The sequence below is a fragment of the Nycticebus coucang genome, chromosome 6, assembly GCF_027406575.1.
Source record: "Nycticebus coucang isolate mNycCou1 chromosome 6, mNycCou1.pri, whole genome shotgun sequence".
Classification (NCBI taxonomy): domain Eukaryota; kingdom Metazoa; phylum Chordata; class Mammalia; order Primates; family Lorisidae; genus Nycticebus; species Nycticebus coucang.
In genome coordinates this window covers 122,800,738-122,825,978 of record NC_069785.1, presented here as the reverse complement: position 1 = coordinate 122,825,978, position 25,241 = coordinate 122,800,738, and the positions used below count along the sequence as shown (strand labels likewise).

The 25,241-nt window shown below is 42.2% G+C and overlaps 2 protein-coding genes across 5 annotated transcripts in view; one reads left to right on the top strand and one right to left on the bottom strand.

The window, feature by feature from the left end:
• The window catches only part of LOC128587788 (T-cell surface glycoprotein CD3 epsilon chain), a 59,596-nt gene that overhangs the window by 33,312 nt on the left and 1,043 nt on the right, over positions 1-25,241 (bottom strand). Inside the window, exons 2-4 of one of the 3 annotated variants that reach the window (XM_053594151.1) lie at positions 25,203-25,234; positions 20,902-20,978; positions 3,253-3,316 (exon numbers count right to left, since the gene is read on the bottom strand). The gene's annotated coding sequence lies outside the window, so the exon portion shown is untranslated. The remainder of the gene's footprint in view (positions 1-3,252; positions 3,317-20,901; positions 20,979-25,202; positions 25,235-25,241) is intronic. The other 2 variants (XM_053594152.1, XM_053594153.1) reach the window with 2 other exon arrangements.
• Positions 13,427-25,130, top strand: MPZL2 (myelin protein zero like 2). Of its 2 annotated transcripts, none has more exons than XM_053594150.1 (6): positions 13,427-13,783; positions 14,728-14,894; positions 15,317-15,527; positions 18,617-18,764; positions 20,990-21,065; positions 24,903-25,130. In XM_053594150.1, the coding sequence occupies exons 1-5, from the start codon at positions 13,726-13,728 to the stop codon at positions 21,051-21,053; spliced, it is 648 nt and encodes a 215-aa protein (XP_053450125.1). In that variant the 5' UTR covers positions 13,427-13,725; the 3' UTR covers positions 21,054-21,065; positions 24,903-25,130. The 2 variants fall into 2 exon arrangements, with proteins under 2 accessions (XP_053450125.1, XP_053450124.1); XM_053594149.1 differs by having other exon boundaries at positions 23,144-25,130.

Here is a 25,241-nt window from a genome sequence, read left to right as displayed (position 1 = left end):
GCTCACATTAACCTCAAAGTCCTGGGTTTAAGTGATTCTCTTGCCTCAGCCTCCCAAGTAGCTGGGACTACAGGCCTTGAGCACAACGCCCAGCTATTTTTAGAGACAGGGTCTCACTCTTGCTTAAGCTGGTTTCCAACTCCTGAGCTGAGGCAATCAACCCTTGTTGGCCTCCCAGAGTGCTGGGATTACAGGCGTGAGCCACTGTGCCCAGCCCTCCATGTCTGTTTTTAAAAGAATGTTGCACCTATCTCGTGGCTTGGAATTCTCTTTTTTCCTGTGTACTTTCAATCAAAATGTAAATCATCAGTGTAGAGAATCACTCTTTTTTTGTTTCCAGTCAAGTTTTTATTCACATACCTAAGAATGTAAATCTGAAGTGTGCAGTGATGCATTTTCTCGAAGCGACCATACCTATGAAATGAACACCAAAATCAAGAGACAGCGGTTCAAGAACCCCAGAAGCCATCTTGTGTCTCCCGGTCACTGTCCTCACCCTAAGGGTAGCCGCTGTCCTACCTCTTACTACCATAGATTAGTTTTGCCTATTGTTGAACTCACCATAAATGAAATCATATAGTGAATAGTCATAGGGTTTTAAAAGCTGGTGAGCTCATTATCAATGAATTCACATAAAAATCTAGATTTTCTGTTTCTTTCAAAATAACTGCTTGCAAATTAGCCAAGGGATCAATCAAAACAAACAAAAACAATAACAACAAAAACCAAAGTAGATGAAGGAAAATAAACATTAAAATAGCTGGGATAGAATCCTGAATAGAGATGAAATTTTCTGTATCTTGACTGAATCAGGGTTAACATCCTGGTTGTGATATCGCACTAGTTTTGCAAGATTGGGGGAAGATTACCATTCGGGGGAACCGGGGAAAATGTATAGGGGAATCTGTCTGTATTTATTTCATATAGCTGCATACGAATGTGCAGGTACCTCAAAATAAAAAGTTTAATTAAAGATCCTATACTAAAAGTTAAAAAAAAACACAAACAATATGAAAATACTAGATCTGCCTTTCTCATGGCAACAACTGGCTGGAGCCTGGGAGCAGGTGGGCTTGCAGAGGGGGTCGTGTTCCCTCTCAAGTGCAAAGGTTCTCTCTCACTTTTTAACTATCTCACTCTTGGCTAGCTGCCCTCATTCATTACCTGCCTACGCCCAGGCCTAGGTAAATGCCACACAGATGGAGGAGCTCCAAACTATATTCCTATTTTTTTCAGGTATATACCATTTCAGGATTGAATTTCCTCAATCCAGCTCATCATGGAGAGTCTCACTGGATTTTGGCCTTAGCTTTGCCGATTGTTTGTCTATTGAGTTAGTTTTCCTTTTCCCTTCCCTTCCCTTTCCTTCACTTCTCTTCCCTTCCCTTCCCTCTCTCTTTCTGTTAGAAAAAAGGTTTCACTCTGTCCCCTAGACTGAGGGCAGTGGCACTATTCGTTGAGATTGATCATAGCTCACTGCAGCCTTGAACTCCTGGGCTCAAGTGATCCTCCTGCCTCAGCCTGTAGCTGGGACTACAGGCACGTGCTACTACCCCTGGCTAATTTTTAAATTTTTGTAGAGATGAGATCTTGCTATGTTGCTCAGGCTTGACGTGAACTCCTGGGCTCACATAATTCTCCTGCCTTGGCCTCCCAAAGTGCTGAGATGATAGACATGAACCACCATATCCCTTCTGATTCCATTTTCATTTTACATCTTTGTAGGAATCCTGGGAGGGGCTGCATAGAGCTCTGCTATTTGAATGCCATTTAAAATCAGAATTATCATCATGAAATGATTTTCAGTAACATTTATTCTACCATTTTTTTATTTTTCTAATCCCATAACTACCTCTTCTTCCATCTGGGCCCCAAACTGGCAATTTATAGGGTCAGTCCTTTGCTACTGACACTTTGTGACTTTGTAACTTTATCTCTTTGGGTGTCAACATCCCATGTGTACAATAAAGATTGGGGTCATCTGTGTCTCCTAAATCAGTGCTCAGCAAACTCTGGTGTAGAACCAAATATTTTTCCAATCCATTGTTGGGTTGGAAAAATCCAACAATGGATTTTACCCCATGAAATGTTCGCGTTTCACCCCTAACTGCAGGCCTTGGCTGGAGTGCCCTATCCTTCACATCATAGGCCTCCTGCCATGCAATTTGCAACACCTGCATGGTTCTGTACCCTCATCACAGCCTTGGATGTTGTGGCAATGCTGAATTATTTATAATAACTTTAAATGGTTATTGTCAGGTTTTCAAATTATCTTCTTGCAGACCAGTGACAGTTTCCCGGTAGCCTGTGGAGATGTGTTGTTCCAATTTTTTTCAGTGAATAGAAAGTTCTGGAAAAATGAACAGGTAAGGAAAAAAACTTGATTCCACGTTAGCATATTAAAGGCCTTAAGAAGTACAATAGCTAGGCTGGGTGTGGTGGCTCATGCCTGTAATCCTAGCACTCTGGGAGGCCAAGGCCAGTAGATCTCCTGAGCTCAGGTGTTCAAGACCAGCTTGCGCAAGAAGGAGCCATCTCTACTAAAAATGGAAAAACTAGGGCAGCACCTGTGGCTCAGTGAGTAGGGCGCCGGCCCCATATGCCGAGGGTGGCGGGTTCAAACCCACCCCTAGCCAAACTGCAACAAAAAATAGCCGGGCGTTGTGGCAGGTGCCTGTAATCCCAGCTGCTCGGGAGGCTGAGGCAAGAGAATTGCGTAAGCCCAAGAGTTAGAGGTTGCTGTGAGCTGTGTAACGCCACGGCACTCTACCCGAGGGCGGTACAGTGAGACTCTGTCTCTACAAAAAAAAAAAGGAAAAACTAGCCTGGCATTGTGGCAGGCACCTGTAATCCCAGCTACTCAGGAGGCTAAGATAAGAGGATCCTTTGAGCCTAAGATTTTGAGGCTGCTGTGAGCTATGACGCTATGGCACTCAACTCAGGCAACAGTGAGACTCCGTCTCAAAAAAATATATATATATAGCTAAAAAGAAAACAAACATCGGTTTATTTTGTTTAACTTAGCATTTCCTCGAGTACAGAATCTTTTTTTTTTTTGTTCAACACCTACTAATATCTCAAGGAGTGATGTTGGTTCAGACGCCCATTTAGAGGATGTTAGTGCAACGGGTCATCAGGGTTCTTGCGATTCTGAGTTTGGCCCTGGGATCCTGTGCACTCTTTCTGTCTGCTGTCATCCCTCGGGACGGGCCAGCCCTTCCTATCGCTGGAGTTAACAGATTCCATACTTACCCTCTTCTGACATCAACTCTAACCAAATGTGTCTGCAATCCTGTTTTCTCCCCTGAGGCCGCTGCTGTGAAAAGAGCAAAGAACGGGAGGTAGAATTACAGTAAATCAAGGACAAAGACAGAAAGTTGCTGAGGCTGCGCCAGGGAAAACAAGAATTGCTGATGAAAATTACAAGTCAAGTCTCGCCTTGAACTTCTAAGCTTCCACTTACTGTTACTCCGTAAGCAGGCTAACTGCAAGTTCAGCTTTCCTCCAAAAAGATTATGTCTGTTTTTAAATGTAAGTACAACGTCTTGGGGTATTGATGGGACAAAATGTTGATGGTTTCCCACTCTGCCTGGCATAGTGCGCTCTTGTGGAGGAGACTAACCATCTAATCAGTTGGTCAGGCTAACCATCTGTCTAACCATCGGATTCTCCTCCACCCCTCTTCCTGTTCTGATTCAGCAAGGGCTTCGTGCAATCACTTTTGCTTATCAATGTTTAAGTCCTTACACGTGTGTAAACCCCTTACTAATACCTATTGTATTTAGAAAAAAGGTAAAATCTTTTTAGCTTTACTCACAAGTCTCTCTTGCCTTTCTCTTTCGCTCTTACTTTAAAATTTCCATTGCTTTTTAGGATTTCCCTGACATCACTAGAATGTAAAGAAAAACCCTAGGGCCCAAGTGCCCATCGATCCACGAATGGATTAATAAATTGTGGTATATGTACACCATGGAATATTATGCAGCCTTAAAGAAAGATGGAGACTTTACCTCTTTCATGTTTACATGGATGGAGCTGGAACATATTCTTCTTAGTAAAGTATCTCAAGAATGGAAGAAAAAGTATCCAATGTACTCAGCCCTACTATGAAACTAATTTCATAGTTTCTATGAAATATAACCTAAGAATATGGGGAAAGGGGAAAGGGAGGGGAGGGAGGGGGAGGATGGGCGGAGGGAGGGTGATTGGTGGGACCACATCTACTGTGCGTCTTACAAGGGTATATGTGAAACTTACTAAATGTAGAATATAAATGTCTTAACACAGTAACTAAGAAAATGCCAGGAAGGCTATGTTAACCAGTGTGATGAAAATGTGTCAAATGGTCTATGAAACCAATGTATGGTAAAAAATAATAATAATAAAAGAAAAGAAAAGAAAAGAAAAAGAGAAACCCTAGGAACGCATTGAGGACAAAGCCTTCTGGCTCCCTTCCTGCTGTTCTGCCTCTTCCACCTCCAGCTTGTTTTGCGGCCTGAAGGATCACTGCGTTTAGAATTAAAATCCAGTTATACTACTTCTTAGCTATGTAATCTTGGACAAGTTACCAAACATCCCAGAGTCATTTTCCTCGGCTGTGAAATGGAGATATTAATAAAGTACTTTCTAAGGTTGTTGTGAGATGTAAGGACAGTAAAAAAAAAAATTATTTAATAAATGGTAGTTATTTCTATTCTCATGCGCCAGCATCCTACTTCCAAGTAGGATGACCTTGACCTTCCTTCCTGAGCGGGCCAGGCCGATTCACCCCTAACTGAAGGCCTTGGCTGGAGTGCCCTATCCTTTTGTCAGCTGGTCTTCGTTTTTCAGGATGCCATGTATGGTTAGCCCTTTCAGAGGCCCCTGAGTGTCCCCAGGCAGAATTCTTTCTTCTTGCACCTGGCATTTACCTGGTATGTCCTTTATTATTGTGCTTTACCCTATATTGTGACCATTTTTATTTTTTAGCCTGAGCGCTCCTTGAGGGCTAAGATTGGATCATTTTCACTTTTGAATTCCTAAGGACAGTACCTAGCTATTGGTTAGCTACTTGAAACTATTGGGGGAATAAAAAAAAAAGAGTAATGGGGGGAGAAGAAACAAAATGACCCAAATCTCATTTTAGACAAAATTTCCAAGTGTTTTGCCATCAAAGCTTTTCTTTCAGGAGAGATGCTAAGAAGAGCATTCCTGATGTCTGTTTCATTTACTTTTGCTTCAAAAGTCTTCCTGAATGGTCGAGAAAGTATTGGTGGTCAAGAGCAGTCTGTGTATGGGCAGCACCTGTGGCTCAAGGAGTAGGGTGCCAGTCCCATATGCCAGAGGTGGTGGGTTCAAACCCAGCCCTGGCCAAAAAAAAAAAAAAACAGCAGTCTGTGTAGACAATTGAGGGCTGACTGTAGACACATTTGGTAGATTCCAACGAGGAAGGGAGACTGATATGGTGGAAAGAGTTAAAGTTGGCTTTGGGGTTAATTTGTGAGTTAGGCAGGCCTGGTTTTCAATCTGACTATGTCACTAGCTGGGTGACCTTTATCATGCTACTTGATCTTTGGCCAATTTGCTCTCTCACTCCTGTCAACAACTTGGTCAGATCTCTCTCTTCAAGACTTCTGTTCCTCCTCTCCTCTGACTGTAGGGTAGTGACCTTCCTTCCCTACTGTACAGGTAGAAGCCAGTAGATGAGAACTCTCTCACGGGGGACAAAAATCTATATCACACAGAAACACACACAGATGAAAATTCCTTCAACTTTCTGTTCCAACCCTATTACCTTCAAAGTAGCCACCTGGGCCGACCCTGGGGCTCTTCTTTATCTGAATTAACACATGAATTATCTTCTAAACTATAATGCTGGGGTGTTAAAGGGCTCTTATTAATCATTATAGTGGAATATCAGGTATAAGCCACTACTGTCCTAAGAATGTCCTCTTGTTAGCAATGAAAGAGGTGTACTTCCTCAAGTCCACGCCTCATTCCTATAAGCATTTTAACACACTAAAGTCCTCACCTTTTTAAAACCAACAAATAAACCAGAAACTAAAAAGAAATCCCCTTCCACCCAGGTTTCCTTCCAGCTGCCTGCATCTCAGATCCCCTTTATAAACTTTGTCCTTTGAAGAGTAAACGACCCCTCAATCTACTGCAACATGGCTTCAGTCTTCACAACTTTTCTGGTGAAATTGCGTCACCAAGGTCACCAATTGGGGCATCTGGTGGACACTTTCAGTTCTTACTTTGATTTTAGTAGCATATGCTATTTTGTATATTTGCTCATTTTTGAAACAACTCTCTCCCTTGCCTTCCATGACACTGTTCTCTCCTGAGAAATTTTCCCTCTCTGCCCCTTTCTTCTGGACACACTTACCCAGTGTCTTTAGACATTTCCTTTTGTCCTTGTCCCCTAGGCTTTGTTCAGCCTCTAGATTCTGTGCTGGGACCTTGTCCTTGCCCACTTACCTGTCTTGGGACATCTCATCTATTCTCCTTCTTACAATTACTTCCTGGAAGGCCTAAAGACTTCACACTGAGATCTCCAGTCCAGAACTCTCTTCATAGTTCAGATCTGTTGTCCTGTTGGGTCTTGTCAGAAGACAAAATTGTCAGGAATGTAGTTTAAAAATCAAATTGGCTTTTACTTGAGATTCTAGAATCAGGCAACACCTCATTCTATAAAATTGAGTGTTTTGATGAGCTGAGCAGGAGTTTGACATTGTAAGTAGAAAAGGGCTGAAGAAAGCAGACACAGAGAACAGAAAGTGGATGGATGGTTTTAAACTAACTTTCCTTACAAGGTTAAGACAGAGGGGACTTCCTTACTGTGCCAACTCAGCTAAATTGGGCCCCCTTTGATTGGTTGCTGTGGATGTCCTGTTTGGGTTTGTTTGTTTAAAATCAGGCCATTTCATAGTTGAGTTTGCTCACATGAGGGCTTTATTCTGGTCTGGTCTGGTCTGCTGGGGCCTAGTGGAGGAGACAAATCCCAAACAATGGCCTGCCATAAACTTTGTTTAAACAGTATTATACTGAGGATCTCTGCTTGGCTGTCCCACAGGAACATCAGATGTAACAATTCTTCCTCTCTCTACTTCAGAGAAAGGCAGCAGTTTTCAACCCAGTTGCCAATGCTAGAAATTTGAGAATAATAAATTTGAGAATAATCTTTCAGTACTTACTCTCCCTCGCTTCCACTTCTAATCAGGTACTAATCCCCTTCCATCCCCATCAGGTCCTCAACTTCCTCCCCGTTCCTTCTGCCACTGTTTCAGCTCAGGTCAAATCATCTGCAGCCTTAATGAAACACGTGGCCTTCCTGGTCCTTGGGCCTTTTGACTGAATTCAATTTTTTTTTATATAACGAATCCTTTTATTTATAGGGGTGCAGCAGAGAAGCTTTTCTCGCCTCCTTCGATGCTTAAAAAAGAACAGTCTTGAAATCAGAAGGCCCACCTGGACTGTCCTCAGGACAAAGTCCAAACTTCTGAACCCTTATCGAGGGGCCTTTAGGGACTAGCTCCTGATTAGATTGTCAGCCTCATCTCTGGTCATTCATTCCTTTTATCCTTTTTTCTCTACCCACACTCGATTTTTTTTTTTTTTTTTTTTTTGTAGAGACAGAGTCTCACTTTATGGCCCTCGGTAGAGTGCCGTGGCATCACACAGCTCACAGCAACCTCCAACTCCTGGGCTTAAGCGATTCTCTTGCCTCAGCCTCCCGAGTAGCTGGGACTACAGGCGCCCGCCACAACGCCCAGCTATTTTTTGGTTGCAGTTCAGCCGGGGCTGGGTTTGAACCCGCCACCCTCGGTACATGGGGCTGGTGCCTTACCAACTGAGCCACAGGCGCCACCCACACTCAATTTTTTTTAATTGCTGGAAAGGTCATGGTAACCAATTTTAACATGAGATAACTAGAATGAGAGTAATGAGATGCTGTGTTCATCAATAAACACAATATAGATGTAAATTCCTGCCCACTATTTAGATGTAGTATGTGTGGTTAACAGGGAGTTAAACAAATTCATTGATCAATATTCCTTTATCCTCTTGAAAGATTTTCAGTTATCTTTGAAGGTGCCTCATTTCTCCAGCCCTGCACAATCTGTCTAGCTTCCGTTGAGGATAAGTGAAGGGTTAAGCTTCAGAGCCTCCTCTCTGGGCAGGTTAATAAAGGCATGAGGTCTCTCCTCTGTAATCAAGATAGGAGCCTGAGGCTTTACTGGAGTTGTAATGAGGTGGGGAGGCAGGAAAGTGTTCTCTCTCACAACTTTTCTAAACTCATAGTGTTGCAGGAAGAAGAAGCCCCACAGAAAGAAAGAGCACCCAAACACCATGTTTATAAGAGGAAGGGTTTTTATTCACGGGCCAGGAGCTTATGGCATAGAAGAATTCCACATGGCCGCGGTCCCGGACCGGCTTGGTCTTTCCCTTTTTATTGACAGTCAAAAAGCTCCAACCCATAGGTACCCTTCTCTCTCTCTCTTTTTTTTTAGAGACGGTCTCACCTTGTCACCCTCGGTAGAGTGCTGTGGCGTCACAGCTCACAGCAACCTCCAGCTCTTGGGCTTAGGCAATTCTCTTGCCTCAGCCTCCAGAGTAGCTGAGACCACAGGCATCTGCCACAATGCCCGGCTATTTTTTTGTTGCAATTTGGCCAGGGCTGGGCTTGAACCTGCCACTCTTAGTATTTGGGGCCAGCGCCCTACTCACTGAGCCACAGAAGCTGCCCCTGGTACCCTTCTCATTGGCCAGTTTGAATCAACTGGGAGATGCTATTCCAGCCCCTGCAGAACTACAGGATTTCACGGAACTTGGAAATTTCTAAGTTCCAGGAAGTTAAGTTTACAAATTCTCAAGAGTTGAGTCACCATGGAAAGGACCCTGCAGGGGTATCCTTGTGGTCTCCGTGAGAAGATCTGTTCTCCTGGACCTCACCCTTCTCTGGTATCCTCTCTCGTACAGCTGAGTCTTAGACTCAAACTTATTCTGGAACATTTCTAGGACACCTGAGGTAAGGAGGAGAATCAAAGGTAACACACATATTCTTTTGTGCCAAGGACCCACCTCTCATCTAGAATGCTGCCATCCTAACCAATCTCTTCTCTCTCATCTTTGAAAAGCTCTTTAAACCAGAGGAAATTTCAAAAATGGATGCTACACATAGCAGTTGTTGGTTAGAGAAGGCTGGGAGTCCCTGAGTCTTCTGAAAACAGGTATTAGGTTTGTAATTTCATTTTGGTTCCCTCAGTCAGGGTCCCATGAGAAAGCCAGCAGAATCTCAAGACTTTCTTCCTCCGTTCTTTTTCTTTTTTCTTTTTGAGACAGAGTCTTACTATGTTGCCCTCGGTAGAGTGCTGTGGCATCACAGCTCATAGCAACCTCAAAACTCTTGGGCTTAAACAATTCTCTTGCCTCAGCCTTCCAAGTAGCTGGGACTACAGGCACCCGCCACAATCCCCGGCTAATTGTTTTGTTGCAGTTGTCATTGTTGTTTAGCTGGCCTGGGCCAGGTTTGAACTCCCAGCCGTGGTGTATGCGGCTGGTGCCATAACCACTGTGCTATGGGCACTGAGCCTCCTCCTCCTTTTTAAAAAATAGTTCTAGGAAATACCAAAGTAATTTCACTCTAAGGAGACTTTTCTTGGGTATCATATTAGCCTCCTTTAACTGATATATTTGTCAGGATCAAGTCTACAGTCATTAGGATGGCCAATTGGGGCCCTGTCCAGGTGGGCCCAGCCTCTCCCCTGGCCTTCCCTCCTCCTCAAGCTCCAGGCTTGACCACTGCCCATTTGCCCCAAAAGGAAGGCCTTTGTTTCTTCTCTGTCTTTCCAGAATTCCTGTATATGCTTTAAGGCTGGAAATTTAAAATCACAAACATGGTAATTACTTACATACCATACGAAGACATTCCACCTCCCCCTCCTCTTTAGACTATGATTTCCTTTTAGGCAGAAATGTCATATTTTACTTTGTATATCTAAGTTTTTTTCTAGTAAGACAGATGGACAGAAACATGAGTAAACAAATGCCTTACTTGAACCACCTAAAAAGCCAAATGATTTGTTTTACTTGCTTTACAGAATGCTAATTTCATCTTGTGCTAAAATTTTTTTCACCTAGGTTGTTGAGAAAGATAATTTTTACAAATATTGATATAGGCCAGCTGTCTTCCTGACCCCCAGAGAGTTTTCTTTTTTTTTTTTTTTTTTGTAGAGACAGAGTTTCACTTTATGGCCCTAGGTAGAGTGCCATGGCATCGCACAGCTCACAGCAACCTCCAACTCCTGGGCTTAAGCGATTCTCTTGCCTCAGCCTCCCAAGTAGCTGGGACTACAGGGGCCTGTCACAACACCCGGCTATTTTTTTGTTGTAGTTCTGCTGCGGCTGGGTTTGAACCCGCCACCCTCAGTATATGGGGCCGGCACCTTACCGACTGAGCCACAGGTGCCGCCCCCAGAGAGTTTTCTTACTGACCAATGACTAGATATTCATTAGACATACTTCTGGGAAATACGAAAAGGGTTGGGACAGAGAAGATGCTTTCAAAACTACTGCTGTGCCACAAATGTTGACAATCAGGAAAAGTTTAGAATGAAAAAATGGTGCCTCTAAAAGCTTTTCTTCTTTTTAATCTCTAGAACGCCTCTCCCTTTTGCTTAGAGACAAACTATAACACAGGCCTTCCATAGATGCCTTCAGTTTCGATGGAGTCCTGTTGAGTGGGATCCAGGGAACTCTGCAGGGGCAAACATCCTTTTTATTTAGTGTTTTCTCTTTTTAACAAGTTCTGCCCTTGGCCTCCTTCCTCACCCAGGGAGGGGAATGGGTGACTCGAGAGAGCCACTCCTGCTAACTGGAAGGAATGGGGCGTTGCCCAGCACAAAGCCAGGAACTTGAACTCTGCTGAGGAATGGGGTCTGGGCAGCTGCTGCCCCTCAGATCAAGGCTGACAGCCAGCTCCCTGGGAGTCTGGCTACCTGCGGGAGGGATTCTTCTGCTCCTGACAACAGGCAGTTTGTTCAGCCCTCCCTGCCCTCATTCCGTTCCTGCTGCTCTTCACAGTATCTCTGAGCTCTTTGGTAACTCTATATCTCACCAAATTTTGCAATTTGTTGTGGACTTCAAAACCCCAGGCCTCTACCTATGCTTCCTCTGGAGCTGCATTTTCTTGCCAAGTTGAAAGCTAACCAAGACTGAGTTTCCTTGACTCTTTGTCTTTCAGGCTCCTGAAGCTGAACTCTTCTGGCCTACATACCAGAAAGGCCACATCTTAGCCTCCCTTGCCACCATCTGGACGGTCCCCCCAGCAGCCTGATTTTAGGTTTCTCTTTGACCTAGAAGCTGATAAAGGAACCACACTATTTTCAGAAACACCATCACACTACATGTCCGTGCATACACACAGCTCCAGTTCACTCAGGGCATCCCTAGGTCTATTCCTTTTCCTTTTCTAGTTTCTCAGTTCCTTTGTTTTTGCTTCACTTCTGTATTTTGCCTCTCTTTTGGTAGAATTTTCTCTTTTATTTCCTTTCCTTATGATGCTTTTTTTTTTTTGTTTGTTTGTTTGTTTTTCTGCTCAGCCTGTCCCTTTCTCTCACTCCTGGGAACTACTCTATTCCAAAGTTCAGCTAGGAGATCTCATGAATCACTGAAAGTTTCCAGGCTGTTAATCTGGGGATAAGGGCAATTTCTGGCCAAGCCTACTTCTTAACTGCATGTGTAATCTTCATCCTGCTCCCATTGCTCTGTCCCGGCAGCTTTATTAGTCTGTAAGGATGACCCGCCTTCTTTCCAGACAAGGAGACACCTTTTCTCATTTAAATACCTCAACTCTTTATTTTATTTATTTTTGCTGCCCTTGGTAGAGTGCTATGGCGTCACAGCTCACAGCAACCTCAAACTCTTGGGCTCAAGTGATTCTCTTGCTTCAGCCTCCCGAAAAGCTGGGAATACATGTGCCCACTACAACATCCAGCTATTTTTAGAGATGAGGTCTCACTCTGGCTCAGGCTAGTCTTGAAGTTGTGAGCTCAGCTGATCTACCTGTCTTGGCCTCCCAGAGTGCTAGGATTACAGGTGTGAGCCACTGTGCCCAGTATAAATTCCTCAGCTGTTTAGACAGATGGCTGCCCTAAAAAATGGCAGATGAAATCTCAGACACAAAAAGATTATTATGAAAATGTTTTCTTTGAGAGCCCTCTGGTTATTCATATTATTATTTTTATTTTATTTTTTTGAGATAGTCTTATTTTGTTGCCCTCGGTAGAGTGCTATGGTATCATAGCTCACAGCAACCTCAAACTCTTGGGCTCGAGTGTTCCTTTTGCCTTAGCCTCCCGAGTAGCTGGGACTACAGATGCCCACCACAACTCCCAGCTATTTTTACAGAGGGGATCTTCTTCTTGCTCAGGCTGGTCTAGAACTCTTAACCTCAAAGTAGTCCACCCACGTTGGCCACCCAGAGTGCTAGGATTACAGGTGTGGGCCACCTCTCCTGGCCTTGATTATTCATATTAGTTGTTATTTGGTGGAAATAGCACAGATTATTATTATTATTATTTTTTGAGACAGAGTCTCACTTTGTTGCCCTTGGTAGAGTGTTGTGGCATCACAGCTCACAGCAACCTCCAGCTCTTGAGCTTAGGCGATTCTCTTGCCTCAGCCTCCGGAGTAGCTGGGATTACAGGTGCCCACCACAACGCCCAGCTATTTTTTTGTTGTTGTTGCAGATTGTCTGGGGCCAGGTTTGAACCTGCCACCCTCGGTATATGGGGCCAGAGCCCTACTCACTGAGCCACAAGCGCCGCCCAAGAGCACAGATTTTTAAAAAACATTCTGGCTTTGCCACCGAGTAGCTGTGCAACCTTGGGCAAATCATTTACCTTCCTTGGGTTCTTAATGTCCTCACTGGCAAAATGGGAATGTTTCACGGGGGTGTTGTGGTGATTAAATTGTCTGCAGGAAAGCACTTTGCAAACTTCGTTGGTGTGGTAGGGTAAGTGAGCCAGGTTGATGTCCAGATTCTTTCAGTCTTTCAAAGGTTAAGAACTGTTAAGCATTGAGATTTGATCTGGTCTGTTTGTTTCAGCAGCCTCTCTCAGGAAGGTACAGAAATCCTTGTGGAAAACAAGTAGCTAAAACTGAGGGTTATCAGCTGCAGGACTTTGTCCACAGCGGTCCGAGGAACTCTGATGCTTGTCCTGAAGTTGCAATGAATCCAGCCCTAGGCTAGTGTGGCCCTGGGGTGGTGCTTTGGGAAGAAGAATCACAGAAGGTGGTTTCAACATTCACTTCCCAGGCAAGCCTAGTGCCTCTTAAAAAGGGTGTGTGTGGCTAAACCCAAAGCAGCCTGGGACGTTTGGGGTTGGCACCACCTCCTCTGGCTGTTTCCCAGGCCACCTAGAGGCCATAGCCCAGTTAGATTAACTGAAAAGTAAAGAGAGGACTTCAGAGAGTCTGGGACCTTTGTGCAGACGTGCTCTAGCCTCCAGGGCGGGCGGGAGGGAGGGAGGGAGAAAAGGAGGGCGCTGCGAGCTGAGGCCCCACCTTTCATTTCAGCAAAGTGCACAGCCAGAGCAGGATGAATCACAGGCATAGGTAAGGGACTTGGACTCCTCTCTCTGGGAAAACAGGGCACTTGCTCCATCTGGAGTGGCCTTGGCAGGGCATTGGAGCCATTGGTCTGCCCGGTCTGGCCTCTGGGCCCAGGGCTGGGTTTCCCTCATGTATGACAAGAACCCTACGCGTGTGGTGCTTTTTCTTCTGGGCATACAGCTCACAGGTAAGAGCCGGTAGGCTTCTCCCAGCCCTTCCTCCTTTGTTTCCTCCTCCATAAAGTTAGCTAATAGTCAAAGAAGTTGCAAGAGTTTGGTCTGGGAGCCGGAGCCACAGTTGCAGTTTAGTTTGGATTTTATTGAAACCAATTTGGTGGGTTGTTTTGGGTAACTGCTTTTGGACAAGCAGGTTTAGGTGTGTTCTGCTGCCAGTGATTCAGGCACAGAGAGGGCTTTCTAATCTCAGGTTACACACATTTTTTTGGGTAGCCGCTCTCAACCTCTTGCTGCTGGTGGACTTGGCACTTGTATTTCTGTGTGTGGGTCTTGTCTGGGACTCTAAGCAGTCCTGGGAAAGCTGAGATTGTTAAAGAGAGAGGCCCGCTGTGGTTTGAAACTGCCCCAACATACACATTCTAAATGTAAATATGGTTAAAAAAAAAGCCACGTGGTATAAAGATTCCAGGGTGCAGGCAAACATAAGCTGTCTGGAGTTGATTAATTCAATTTTGGCAGAAGACTAGTCAGTGTGAAACGCATGTAATTAGGACCCTTTCTGGAAAACTTACCTGTGAGAAGACCATTTTCCAAACATGTAATGCTTAATCTTCATACATAATGTAATGTCTAATCAATGTCATGATGCATTTAAATTTTTTATTTCTGCTTTCAATTTTATTTGCTGATGTTGGTAGTTTGTTACACCAGTTTTGAAGTTGGTACCATGGGGCTAGGATAGCATGCTGTGGAGAAAGTAAGAGAAGGCTGGCTGGGCAGTACTTAGGAGGGTCAAGGTTACATAGGGCTAGGAGTATGCAGAGTAGGGGTGAAGTAGATTTGGAAACCGGGCCATCTCAGTTATGCTCTAGTCAGATCTTTATTTTGCAAGTGTCAGCAAAAGTTCTCACAATATTTTATATACCTTGTTAACCCTTCTTTTTCTTCATTGTAGCTCTTTGGCCCATAGCAGCCGTGGAAATTTATACCCCCCGGGTGCTGGAGGCTGTTAATGGGACAGATACTCGGTTAAAATGCACTTTCTCCAGCTTTGCCCCTGTGGGTGATGCTCTAACAGTGACTTGGAATTTCCGTCCTCTAGATGGAGGCCCTGAGCAGTTTGTAAGTAGACTGTTGTCATCTTCCAGGGGACCCTTGGTTAGGAAAATAATGGGCCAGTCCGACTCTCTTTGCTCTTCCAGTAGTTTTCTTAACAACAAGCATTGGGGGGCAGCGCCTGTGGCTCAAAAGAGTAGGGCGCTGGCCCCATATACCAGAGGTGGCGGGTTCAAACCCGGCCCTGGCCAAAAACTGCAAAAAAAAAAAAAAAAGCCAAAAACAAACAAACAAAAAAACAAGTGCTGGGTTAAGTGGGACAATTCTAGGGAGATGGACAAAACTGAGAGGCCCGGGAAGGGGGAAGCAAGGGAGAGAGCTTGCAGGTGCCCAGTTAGGCTCACTGGCGTTTCTCTTCCGCTCCTACCTTCTCAGCCTCCTTGCCCAGGTACTGAGTAAGAAATACCTTCGTCCTTTCTCCTCTCCAGGTGTTCTACTACCACGTGGATCCCTTCAAACCCATGAGTGGGCGGTTTAAAGATCGGGTGGTCTGGGACGGGAACCCTGAGCGGTACGACGTCTCCATCAGGCTCTGGAAACTGCAGTTTGATGACAATGGGACATACACCTGCCAGGTGAAGAATCCCCCCGATGTCGACGGGGTGATAGGGGAGATCCGGCTCAGCGTCGTGCACACTGGTAGGTTACGGCAGGGAATAGTGGTTTGGGGAAGTGTGGGAGCTTGTAGAAAAGAGAAGGGCAGTCTTTTGTGATGGCTGAAAGGGTTAGAGAGGGACTACCCACTCTGGGAGCCTCAGAGGGAGACTGAAAAGTCCTGGGGTAAAAGAGAAAGGCTTTGTTCGGCTGTGGAAAGAAACAGAAAGTAAAGCAAAGGGACTCCGAATCTGTTACAAAAATGGCATTGAGACTGGAAAGGGAGAGGAAGCAACGCTCTGATAAAAGGCTAACAATAGTTCTGTTCATTCACTTATTCATTCAAGGTATTGACTGAGTATCCACTCTGCGCTAGGCACTGTCCAAAGGGCTTGGGCTGCACTATCTCAGGTGACACTCACGCTACCCTAGGAAGCATATGCCAGTAACGGCAGCTAAAGCTCAGTGAGTATTTCCAAACGTCAGGACTCCACGTGGCGTCTTGTCAGTCTGTCACGCATTTAGTGCCTCCCACTCTACCGATGAGGAAACCGAGGCTCATAAAGATTAAGTCACTTTCCCAAAGTCACGAAGCTGATAAACGGAGTAACTTTGACTCTAAAGTTGTGTTCCAAATTGGTGCAGGGTTGTCTTCTGCAACCCTGTACAGGACACCCTGGACGACCATGCTTGGTAACAAAGGCAAAATATGTCAAACTTATATGAGTTCAAGGTCTGGGCTGGAGTCATTGTCACCATTTGCCAGCTGTAAATAAATCTTAATTTTTGAAAAATATAGCAAGGTGAGGATATGGTATGAAAATCCTCCAAACTCTAAATTGTACTGAAAATTATAATAGCTCCCACATATCGAGTATTCATGATGTACAGGCACAGCCTGGAACAATTTACACGAAATTTTTAAGAGTAAGAACTCAAGAAATGGGTATCATTATCCCTATTGCAGACATGAGGAAATTGAGGCTCAAAAAAGTTAATTACTCTAAATCACACAACTAGTAAACAGTGGAGCTGATATTTTTTTACTGCTCTTTTTTAAAAATAAAAGTATTTATTCCATCTTTTTCACCTTTTTTTCTTTAATTTCAAAATATAAAGGGGGTACAGATGTTTTGTTACAGGGATACCTTGTGTAATGTTTAAGTCAGGGCATTTTTAAAAAAAAATTTATTTATTTTTTTTTGTAGAGACAGAGTTTCACTTTATTGCCTTCGGTAGAGTGCCGTGGCATCACACAGCTCACAGCAACCTCCAACTCCTGGGCTTAGGTGATTCTCCTGCCTCAGCCTCCTGAGTAGCTGGGACCACAGGCGCCCGCCACAACACCCGGCTATTTTTTTTGTTGCAGTTTGGCCGGGGCTGGGTTTGAACCCGCCACCCTCGGTATATGGGGCCGGTGCCCTGCTCACTGAGCCACAGGCGCCGCCCCAAAATTTTTTTTTTATTTTTCGAGACAAAGTCTCACTATGTTATCCTTGGTAGAGTGCCATTGCGTCACAGCTCACAGCAACCTCCAACTCTTGGGCTTAAGCAATTCTTTTGCCTCAGCCTCCCAAGTAGCTGGGACTACAGACACCTGCCACAATGCCCAGCTATTTTTTGGTTGTAGTTGTCATTGTTGTTTGGCAGGCCTGGGCTGGGTTTGAACCTGTCAGCTCTGGTGTATGTGGCTGGTGCCCTAGCTGCTGAGCTACAGGCGCTGAGCCATAGGTCAGGGATTTTAGTGTGCCCGTCACCAGAATAGTGTTCCTATTGTGCCTCATAGGTAAGTTTTTATCCCTCACCCCTGGAAGCTGATATTTTAACCAAGCACTCTTAAGCAACACACAATGTTACTACCCCAAATGTGTAAGCCAGTAAAGTGGATAGTAGATCTCCTCCTTTCATTCCTAGTACAGTTTTAAACTATTCCTCAAGGCCCCAATGCGAGAGAGCTGTGTGACTCAGATAAATAATCTGAGTATTGAAAGAAGTAACGTAATATTTTTGGACCTTGTCTTCTTTGTCTGCAAAATGAATAGGTTGGACAAAAAAACCAATGGTTCTTAAACATAGGCAGATCATTACTCTTTGAGAATTGGATGAAAGACACAGCTCTGCTCCCCATAAAACATGGAGACATACACAATGAGACATGGATTTTGGGGGCTTGGGGACCACCCCAATCCTCTTTCATGGACTCCAGGTTGGGAAGCCTTGGGCTAGACATTCTCTAGTGTCTTTTCAGACTCTGTGAGCTTACTTAAGTTTAAATCCTAAAGGACAGGCGAGTCAGGGTTCACAGACTCTAGTCTGGCTCCCTCTTTTGTCATTTATTCACTAGACTTTAGTCACCCATTTAGTTGCCTAAATTCCCAGTGGGAATGAGCTCCGTGAGCGTAATGTCTTTTCTGGCCTTGCATTTCTATCACAGTGCTCTTACTAATCTGAATAAATAAATGACTAAATGACAGTGGCAGTGAGAGGGAGTAAGGGAGAAATTGGTTGGGTACTAGGTTTGATAAGGTTAGCAATAGCCTTACCCCATAGGTGGATTGAACCACATAGTGGTTTTCAAATTAGAAAACCTGCATCAGAATCACCGGGAGGAAATGTTAAAATCTAGATTGTGGGGTCCCACCTCTAGTATTTCTAATTCAGTAGGTCTGGGGTGGGGGTGGGGGCTTAGATTTTACATTTCAAAGTTCTCAAGTGATATTATTGCTGCTACTTCTATGACCACACTTAAAGCAGGGGTGTCCAACCTGTGGCCTGTAGTCCACAGGCAGATTATTTGAGGATTATTTTTCTTATCCGTGGTGTCAGATATCACAAAAAGTATGCAAGGACCTTTTCTTTTGCTCAATAGCTTTTATTAGTGTTTGTGTATTTAATGTGTGGACCAAGACAACTCTTATTCTTCTAATGGATAACAGAAAAAAGGTTGGACACCCCTGCAAGGATCACAGTTTCCCACTGCTGCTAAGGTTTACAAGGTAATGTGGTATTTTACGCATATAGGTAGGAGAAAGGAAGATTCCACCTACTGTTGAAATACGTCCTCCTTGTTATGCCTTTAGATTTCATCATAGACCTCTTTTTGGAATCCTAACTTGATCTTTTTCTCCTTACAGTACGCTTCTCTGAGATCTACTTCCTGGCTCTGGCCATTGGCTCTGCCTGTGCAGTTATGATCATAATAGTAATTGTGGTGGTCCTCTTCCAGCATTTCCGGAAAAAGCGATGGGCTGAAAGAGCTCATAAAGTGGTGGAGATAAAATCGTAAGCTGGGTAGTTCTGGGAAAGTCTTTAATACCCTGACATTGATTCTTGGAATTGTGCAATGGGGCTAACTAGCTATTGAATACATCTTCTCTTTGAGTAAATTCTACACAGAAAGAATTCAAATTCACACGACAGATAACTTAGGTTTGAATTAGTAATTTTACAAAAGATTTTACTACAGAATTTCTTTACTTTGTGGGATTTGATTTTATCAAAATCTGCTTACGTGAAGTTTTTCTAAAGTATCCCTTACTTTTAAAGGGAAGCACGTGTTTATAAGACCCACTGGGCTAGCCATCAGCAGGGCCACTATGAATCAGTGAGTAGGACGGTCTGCTGCACTGATGGCAGGTGCTCAGACCATAAACTTCACCCCTTTCAACATTTATAAAGTTATGCAATAATCATCACTAATTCCAGAATCCTTTAAATTTCCCTTTCTTAAAAGAAACCCCATGTCCTTTAGCCATAACTCCGCATTTCCCCCTTCTACCAGCCCCTGACAACTACGTAACCATTATTCTGGATATTTCCTTTCAATGGAATCATACAACATGTGGCCTTTTATGGCCAGTTCTTTTACTTGCATGTTTCAAGGTTCTCGTACATTGTAGCATGTCTTAGAGCTTCCTGCCTTTTTAGGGCTGCTTCGTATTCCATTGTATGAATACACCACGTTATTGTTGATGCATGTGGTAATTGCTGGGCATTTAGGTTTTTCCACTTTTTGGTTATGACTTAGGCTACTGGGAACATTCATCTACAAATTTTTTTGTAGACTTACGTTCTCAGTTGTCATAGGAGTGGAGTGTTGGGTCATAAGTAACTCAGTTCCAGTCTGGGGAGGAACTACCAAACAGTTTCCCAAAACAGCTGGACCATCTGATACTCCCATCAGCAATGCATGAGGGATCCAATTTCGCCACATACTCAATGTTATTGAGTCTTTTTTATTACAGCTATCTAGTGGATGTGATGTAGTATCTCACTGAGGTTTCCATTTGTATTTTCCTAACCACTATTGATGTGGAGCATCTTCCATGTGTTTACGGGCCATTTGTCTACCCTATTTGGAGATGAATCTGTTCAGATAGTTTCCCCACTTTAAAGTGGAGTTAGTTGTCTTTTTATTGCTGAGTTGTAAGAGTTCTTTAAAGGATACTATTCCCTTATCAGATATACAACTTGTAATTATTTTCTCCCAGTCTATGGGTTGTCTTTTCATGTTCTTGTTAACGTTCTTTAAAGAACTAAAGCTTTAAATTTTGATGAAGTCCAATTTTTTTTCTTTTGTTGCTCATGTTTTTGTATCTTATCTTAAAAACCCACTGTCCAATCCCTAAGATCATGAAGACTTATGCCTATTTTTTTTCTAAGAGTTTCATAGTTTTAGTTCTTACATTTAGGTCTTTGATTCATTTTGAGTTTACTTTTGTATATGGCTGAAGTAGGAGTCCAAATTCATTTTTTTCTTTCTTTGCTGCTTTTTTTTTTGAGACAAAGTCTCAAGCTGGGTAGAGTGCTGTGGCATCATAGCTCACAGCAACCTCCAATTCTTGGGCTCAAGTGATCTTTTTGCCTCAGTTTTTCTATGTCTAATAGAGAAGGGGGTCTTGCTTCTGCTCAGGCTGGCCTTGAACTTGTGAGCTCTGGCAATCCACTGCCTCAGCCTCCCAGAGTGCTAGGATTACAGGCATGAGCCACCACACTTGGCCTCAAATTCATTCTTTTGAGACTATCTTGATGCCTCAGCACCATTTCCTTCTTTTCCTAAATAAATATTTACTGAAATAAATTGATTTTAAGAAGTCTAAATGAACCCAACACTGAAGTTCTGATTTGACAGAATATTATCAATACGGATGAATTCTAGGTCACCCCAAAACATTTTTTGAATAAGGAGTGGAAATTAGAGGTAGGATACTAAGGGTGAACTGTGCTTTAAACCTTTGGAGTTTCCAAATCAGATCCTTTACATTTTGATAAGTGTCTAAAGTTCAGCTATCCAGGGGAGTCATATGGTGAAGGTGTGAGTATTATTAGTTAGATGGTACTAATTTAGCGCTCTGCAAGCTTCAATTTACTCCCAGGTACATGTAATTATTCCCAAAAATTGGAGAAGAAAATACCTTACCTGAAGGCTTCTGTAGGATCTGTCTTCTTGTCTTGTTCACCTAACAATTCTGTCTTGTTCACCTGACATTTCTGCTTCTGTGTTACAGAAAAGAAGAGGAAAAGTTCAACCAAGGGAAAAAAGTCTCTGTTTATTTGGAAGACACAGACTAACATCTCTAGATGGTAAGAACCAAAAATAGGTTGATTTCTTTCTTCAGCTTTCTGACCATCTCTAAAGTGCATCTCCCAGATTACTTTTTAAGGTTAAGTGTTTCCTATTGAATTTAGAGGACCTGGGTCAGGGAGATAAAAGCCTTTTCTTAGCTTCATGAAGCCAAACTCTGCTGCTATTAAAGCTGAGAAAAATCTAAGGTTATTTATGGCCTTGGGGTTATATGATCACCACCAAAATAACAGTAAATGTTTGACATGTAAATACATCTTTTTTTTTTACATGAAAAGATTAATATTTGCTTGTTTTGGTTTTTTATTTTAAACAAATCATAGGATTAAGAGAGTGAGTCAATAGATATGCCTGGCATTTTAACAGAACTTTTTTATTATTTGGAATTGATTTCAACTTCTAGCATTTAGTTATTGGGACCATGAATCCAGTTTAAGTAGTTTGTGATTTTATTTTTCCAGTTTTATCAGGCTTAAAAGGTAGGATGGTTTATTTTTCATATGCTCAGAATTTCTCCTATTCTCTGAAGTAGGTCCACATATTCACTTTCTAGATGTCATAAATCAAAACATGCAAACTTGAATTTTATACTGATTACTGGTAATAAAAGAAGATTCTTGACTTTAATGATTTCCACCTATAAAATTCTGTTTGGTTCTTCTAAATGGGAGGAAATTTTTACAGACCATTACTAGTTACACAGAGGGTCACATTTTTATAGGCTAAAGTGCCAGTGAAAGCCCTCAAGGATTTATAAAATAGACTATGGAGAAAAATGATTGTATTGTAAAACCAGAAAAGCACGAAAGTTTGGTATTAAGGAGTTTTTTTGTTTTTTTTTTTACCAAGGGCTATTGTCTTTCCAAAAATACACTTATCTTAAAAATATAATTTATCTTATCTCTAACAAATTTGGGTCATGGAAAATAAGGATGGGAGCTGTGTTAGATTAAAAGAAACTTAAGCAACTAACTCAAAATGCAATGTGTGATCTCTTACGGGGTGGATATTAGTCTGAACAAATTGTATTAGTCTCAAATTGTAAAAAACTTGAAGGGGCAATTGGAAACGTCTTGAATATGAAAATGTTGAATATATGAATAATAGTAGGGGATTACTGTTAGTTTTTATTAAGTGTAAAATAATGGTACTGGGCTTTATTTTTATTATTTTTCTTTTTTTAGAGATAGATTCACATTTTGTCGCCCTTGATAGAGTACCGTGGCGTCACAGATCACAGTAACCTCCAGCTCTTGGGTTTAGGCGATTCTCTTGCCTCAGCCTCCTGAGTAACTGGGACCACAAGCGCCCGCCACAATGCCCAGTTATTTTTTGTTGCAGTTTGGCCGTGGCTGGGTTTGAACTCACCACCCTTGGTATATGGGGCCAGCACCCTACTCACTGAGCCACAGGTGCCACCCTGGTACTGGGGTTATAAGGAAAATGTCTCTATTTTAAAAATCATACTGGAGCATTTCAGGAATGAATGTCACAATGTCAGCTTTAAAAACTTCAGCCAAAAAGAAAAAAAAGAAAGAAAGAAAGAAAAGGCTTTACAATTTTGGTGTTGGGTGAATTCCATACCCTCTCTTCTTTACTTTTCTGTATGTTTGATTTTGTTTACAAAAAGAGACAGAAGTGGGCAGAATATGGAAGGTATGTGTACAAGCAAGCTGTGGATCACCCAAGGGTCTATGCAAGGCACTCAGAAGCTATGACTCTGAGAATTATATAATAAGGGTTGGGAAACTTCTTTGTTTTTGTTGGGACTACAGGTGCCCGCCACAACACCGGCTATTTTTTGGTTGTAGCCATCATTGTTATTTGGCAGGCCTGGGCTGGATTCGAACCTGCCAGCTCAGGTGTATTGTGGCTGGCGCTTTAGCCACTTGAGCCACAGGCGCCAAGCCGGGAAACTTCTTTGAAAAATTAAATTAGGCAGAGAATACGTGTAAGAATAGTTTCCTTTAGAATCAGGAAGAGATTTAATAATACATATAGGCAATTCATAATGCCAAATTCTCATTGTACTCTTTTCAAATATATCATCCAGTTAAACTTTTGTTTTCTGTTTTAGGAAGCTGAAGATTTCCAAGAACAAGAACTCTAGTATTTCTTGAAGTTAATGGAAAGTTTTCTTTGCCTTTTCCAGTTGTGACCTGTCTTCCGACCAATTCTGCAGCACATATCTACCTAGATAAGCAACATAGATACCACCAGACTCCCATACAACCTCAGTATTAAGGTTTTATTTAATTTCAGATTGAAGATAAATTTCAAATGGTCACTGGCTTTTGTAAACTAAGAAACTGTATTTTTGCTCTTAAACACTCCTTATGAATTACAACTTGTATATACATCTTTGGCATCAAAGGGGGTAGAAGCCAAATTGTCATGACATTTCCTTCCACATATTAGTTTCTTTAGAGAAATACTCTTGTTATAGAAGTTAACGTGGTGGGTCGCGCCTGTGGCTCAAAGGAATAGGGCCCCGGCCCCATCTACAGGAGGTGGTGGGTTCAAACCCAGCCCTGGCCAAAAACTGCACAAAAAAAAAAAAAAAAAAAGTTAATGTGGTTACTCTCTTTTCTTCCCACATTCTCAATTAAAAGGTGAGCTAAGTCTCCCAGATGTTTTGGATTACATGTAATAGTAAGTTCTAAATTCAAATTGTTAAACAATATTTTTCTGGGTTTCCTAAAGTATGGTACACATCTTGTTTTATTGAATTTCTTTCAATATCCCAGGTGTTGGGTTTGCTGTTGTTGTGGTGTTGGTGTAATGTGGTGGGCGGCACCTGTGGCTCCTGTATATGGGGCCAGCACCCTACTCTTTGTATTGATAAATGCAAGGTTTACAATAGCACAAGCCTAAATCACGTGGTAACTACAAAAGGTCACATAAACGCTAATAGATTGGCATATGCCACCTCATATTATTTGTCACCTTTTTTCTATGTTGTAGAAAATAATCAATCAAAATAATCAAGGATTTTCCAAGAGCAGTGATTGACTATTTAGCTTCCTATACTTCCCCCTCCCCCAATTCAATGATCTATAACAACTGTCTAGGCTCATTTTCAGACTGGAGTCATGAAGCAGTTTAACCTAAGGACTCAGAAATAGTACAGTACTACTTTGAAAATAAAGACTGGCAAAAAAGATCAACCTAAAATGATAAAATTATACAGTATTATGCAAAGCTCTGAGAACTGAGATTATTTAAGTTTCTTATTTTTTTGGTTGTAATTCATTGCTTATTGGGGGCTGGGTAAAATTTGGTATGGGGTAAAGAAATACCAAAACTACTTAAACTGAAGAAAACCAATTTTATTGTTTTTTCTCCTTATACTGGTAGATAAAGCAAACTTTATAAGTAGGCTATGGAAAGAAGAGGGTCTTTTAAAAACTGTGTTTTCTAGCATTTTTCCAAACTTAAGCTACAGTAAATTTGTACCAAGGACTGAAAAGATCTAAAAGGTTAGGCTCAAGATCAGTCTTCACAGCCTGATACTTCCTCAGTTTTTACCAACTGGGCTGCAGATGTTACTTCTTTTAACAAACTAGAATTTTCACATAGATTATCTGTATTTAATGTTCATGATCCTTGATATTTTTCCAATATGTAATTTTAAAATTTGGTATTATTTACATATAAACCTTAATTCTGAAATTCATTCCATACCTGTCTAATTCTGTCTTTTATACTGCCTAAAAAAGTGAAGTTTCAATATTCAGTTTTGAAACTAAAAATTAGATTCGAAGTCTATTATTACCTTTAATTCATATCGTATATTTTTCTTCATAACTCAACCTTTGCAAATATAATTCAAACAGATGGCCTGGATGATGTTCCATAAATATTAACGAAGAAGTAGTTAAAACTCATGGACGGTTTTTCCAGCTAAACCTGCACTTTGTATCTTGGCTAAATATTCAAGGGGTAACAAAGCCCTGGTGTTTAGTGTACCCTTCCTACAGATGACGTTTGTATTTGTAATTTATTTTTTATTATGGTTTAAACACTATGTAAATAAACCTTCAGTAATAAAGAATTCTCAATTATTTAATTTGCTTATATACTAATTAAAAATTCTACATGGCAGGTAAAAGAAAACAGAGGGATGTATATTTTACCTTCAGTGAAACGCTGTTTTAGTAGCGAGAACCTGGAAG

Bases quoted from the DNA above. Each gene is read 5' to 3' on its own strand.
- MPZL2 (XM_053594150.1), top strand. From the start codon at position 13,726: ATGTATGACAAGAACCCTACGCGTGTGGTGCTTTTTCTTCTGGGCATA. The intron at 13,784-14,727 runs GTAAGAGCCGGT...TCTTCATTGTAG, and splicing joins TCTGGGCATACAGCTCACAG to CTCTTTGGCCCATAGCAGCC. The intron at 15,528-18,616 runs GTAGGTTACGGC...TTCTCCTTACAG, and splicing joins GCTCAGCGTCGTGCACACTG to TACGCTTCTCTGAGATCTAC.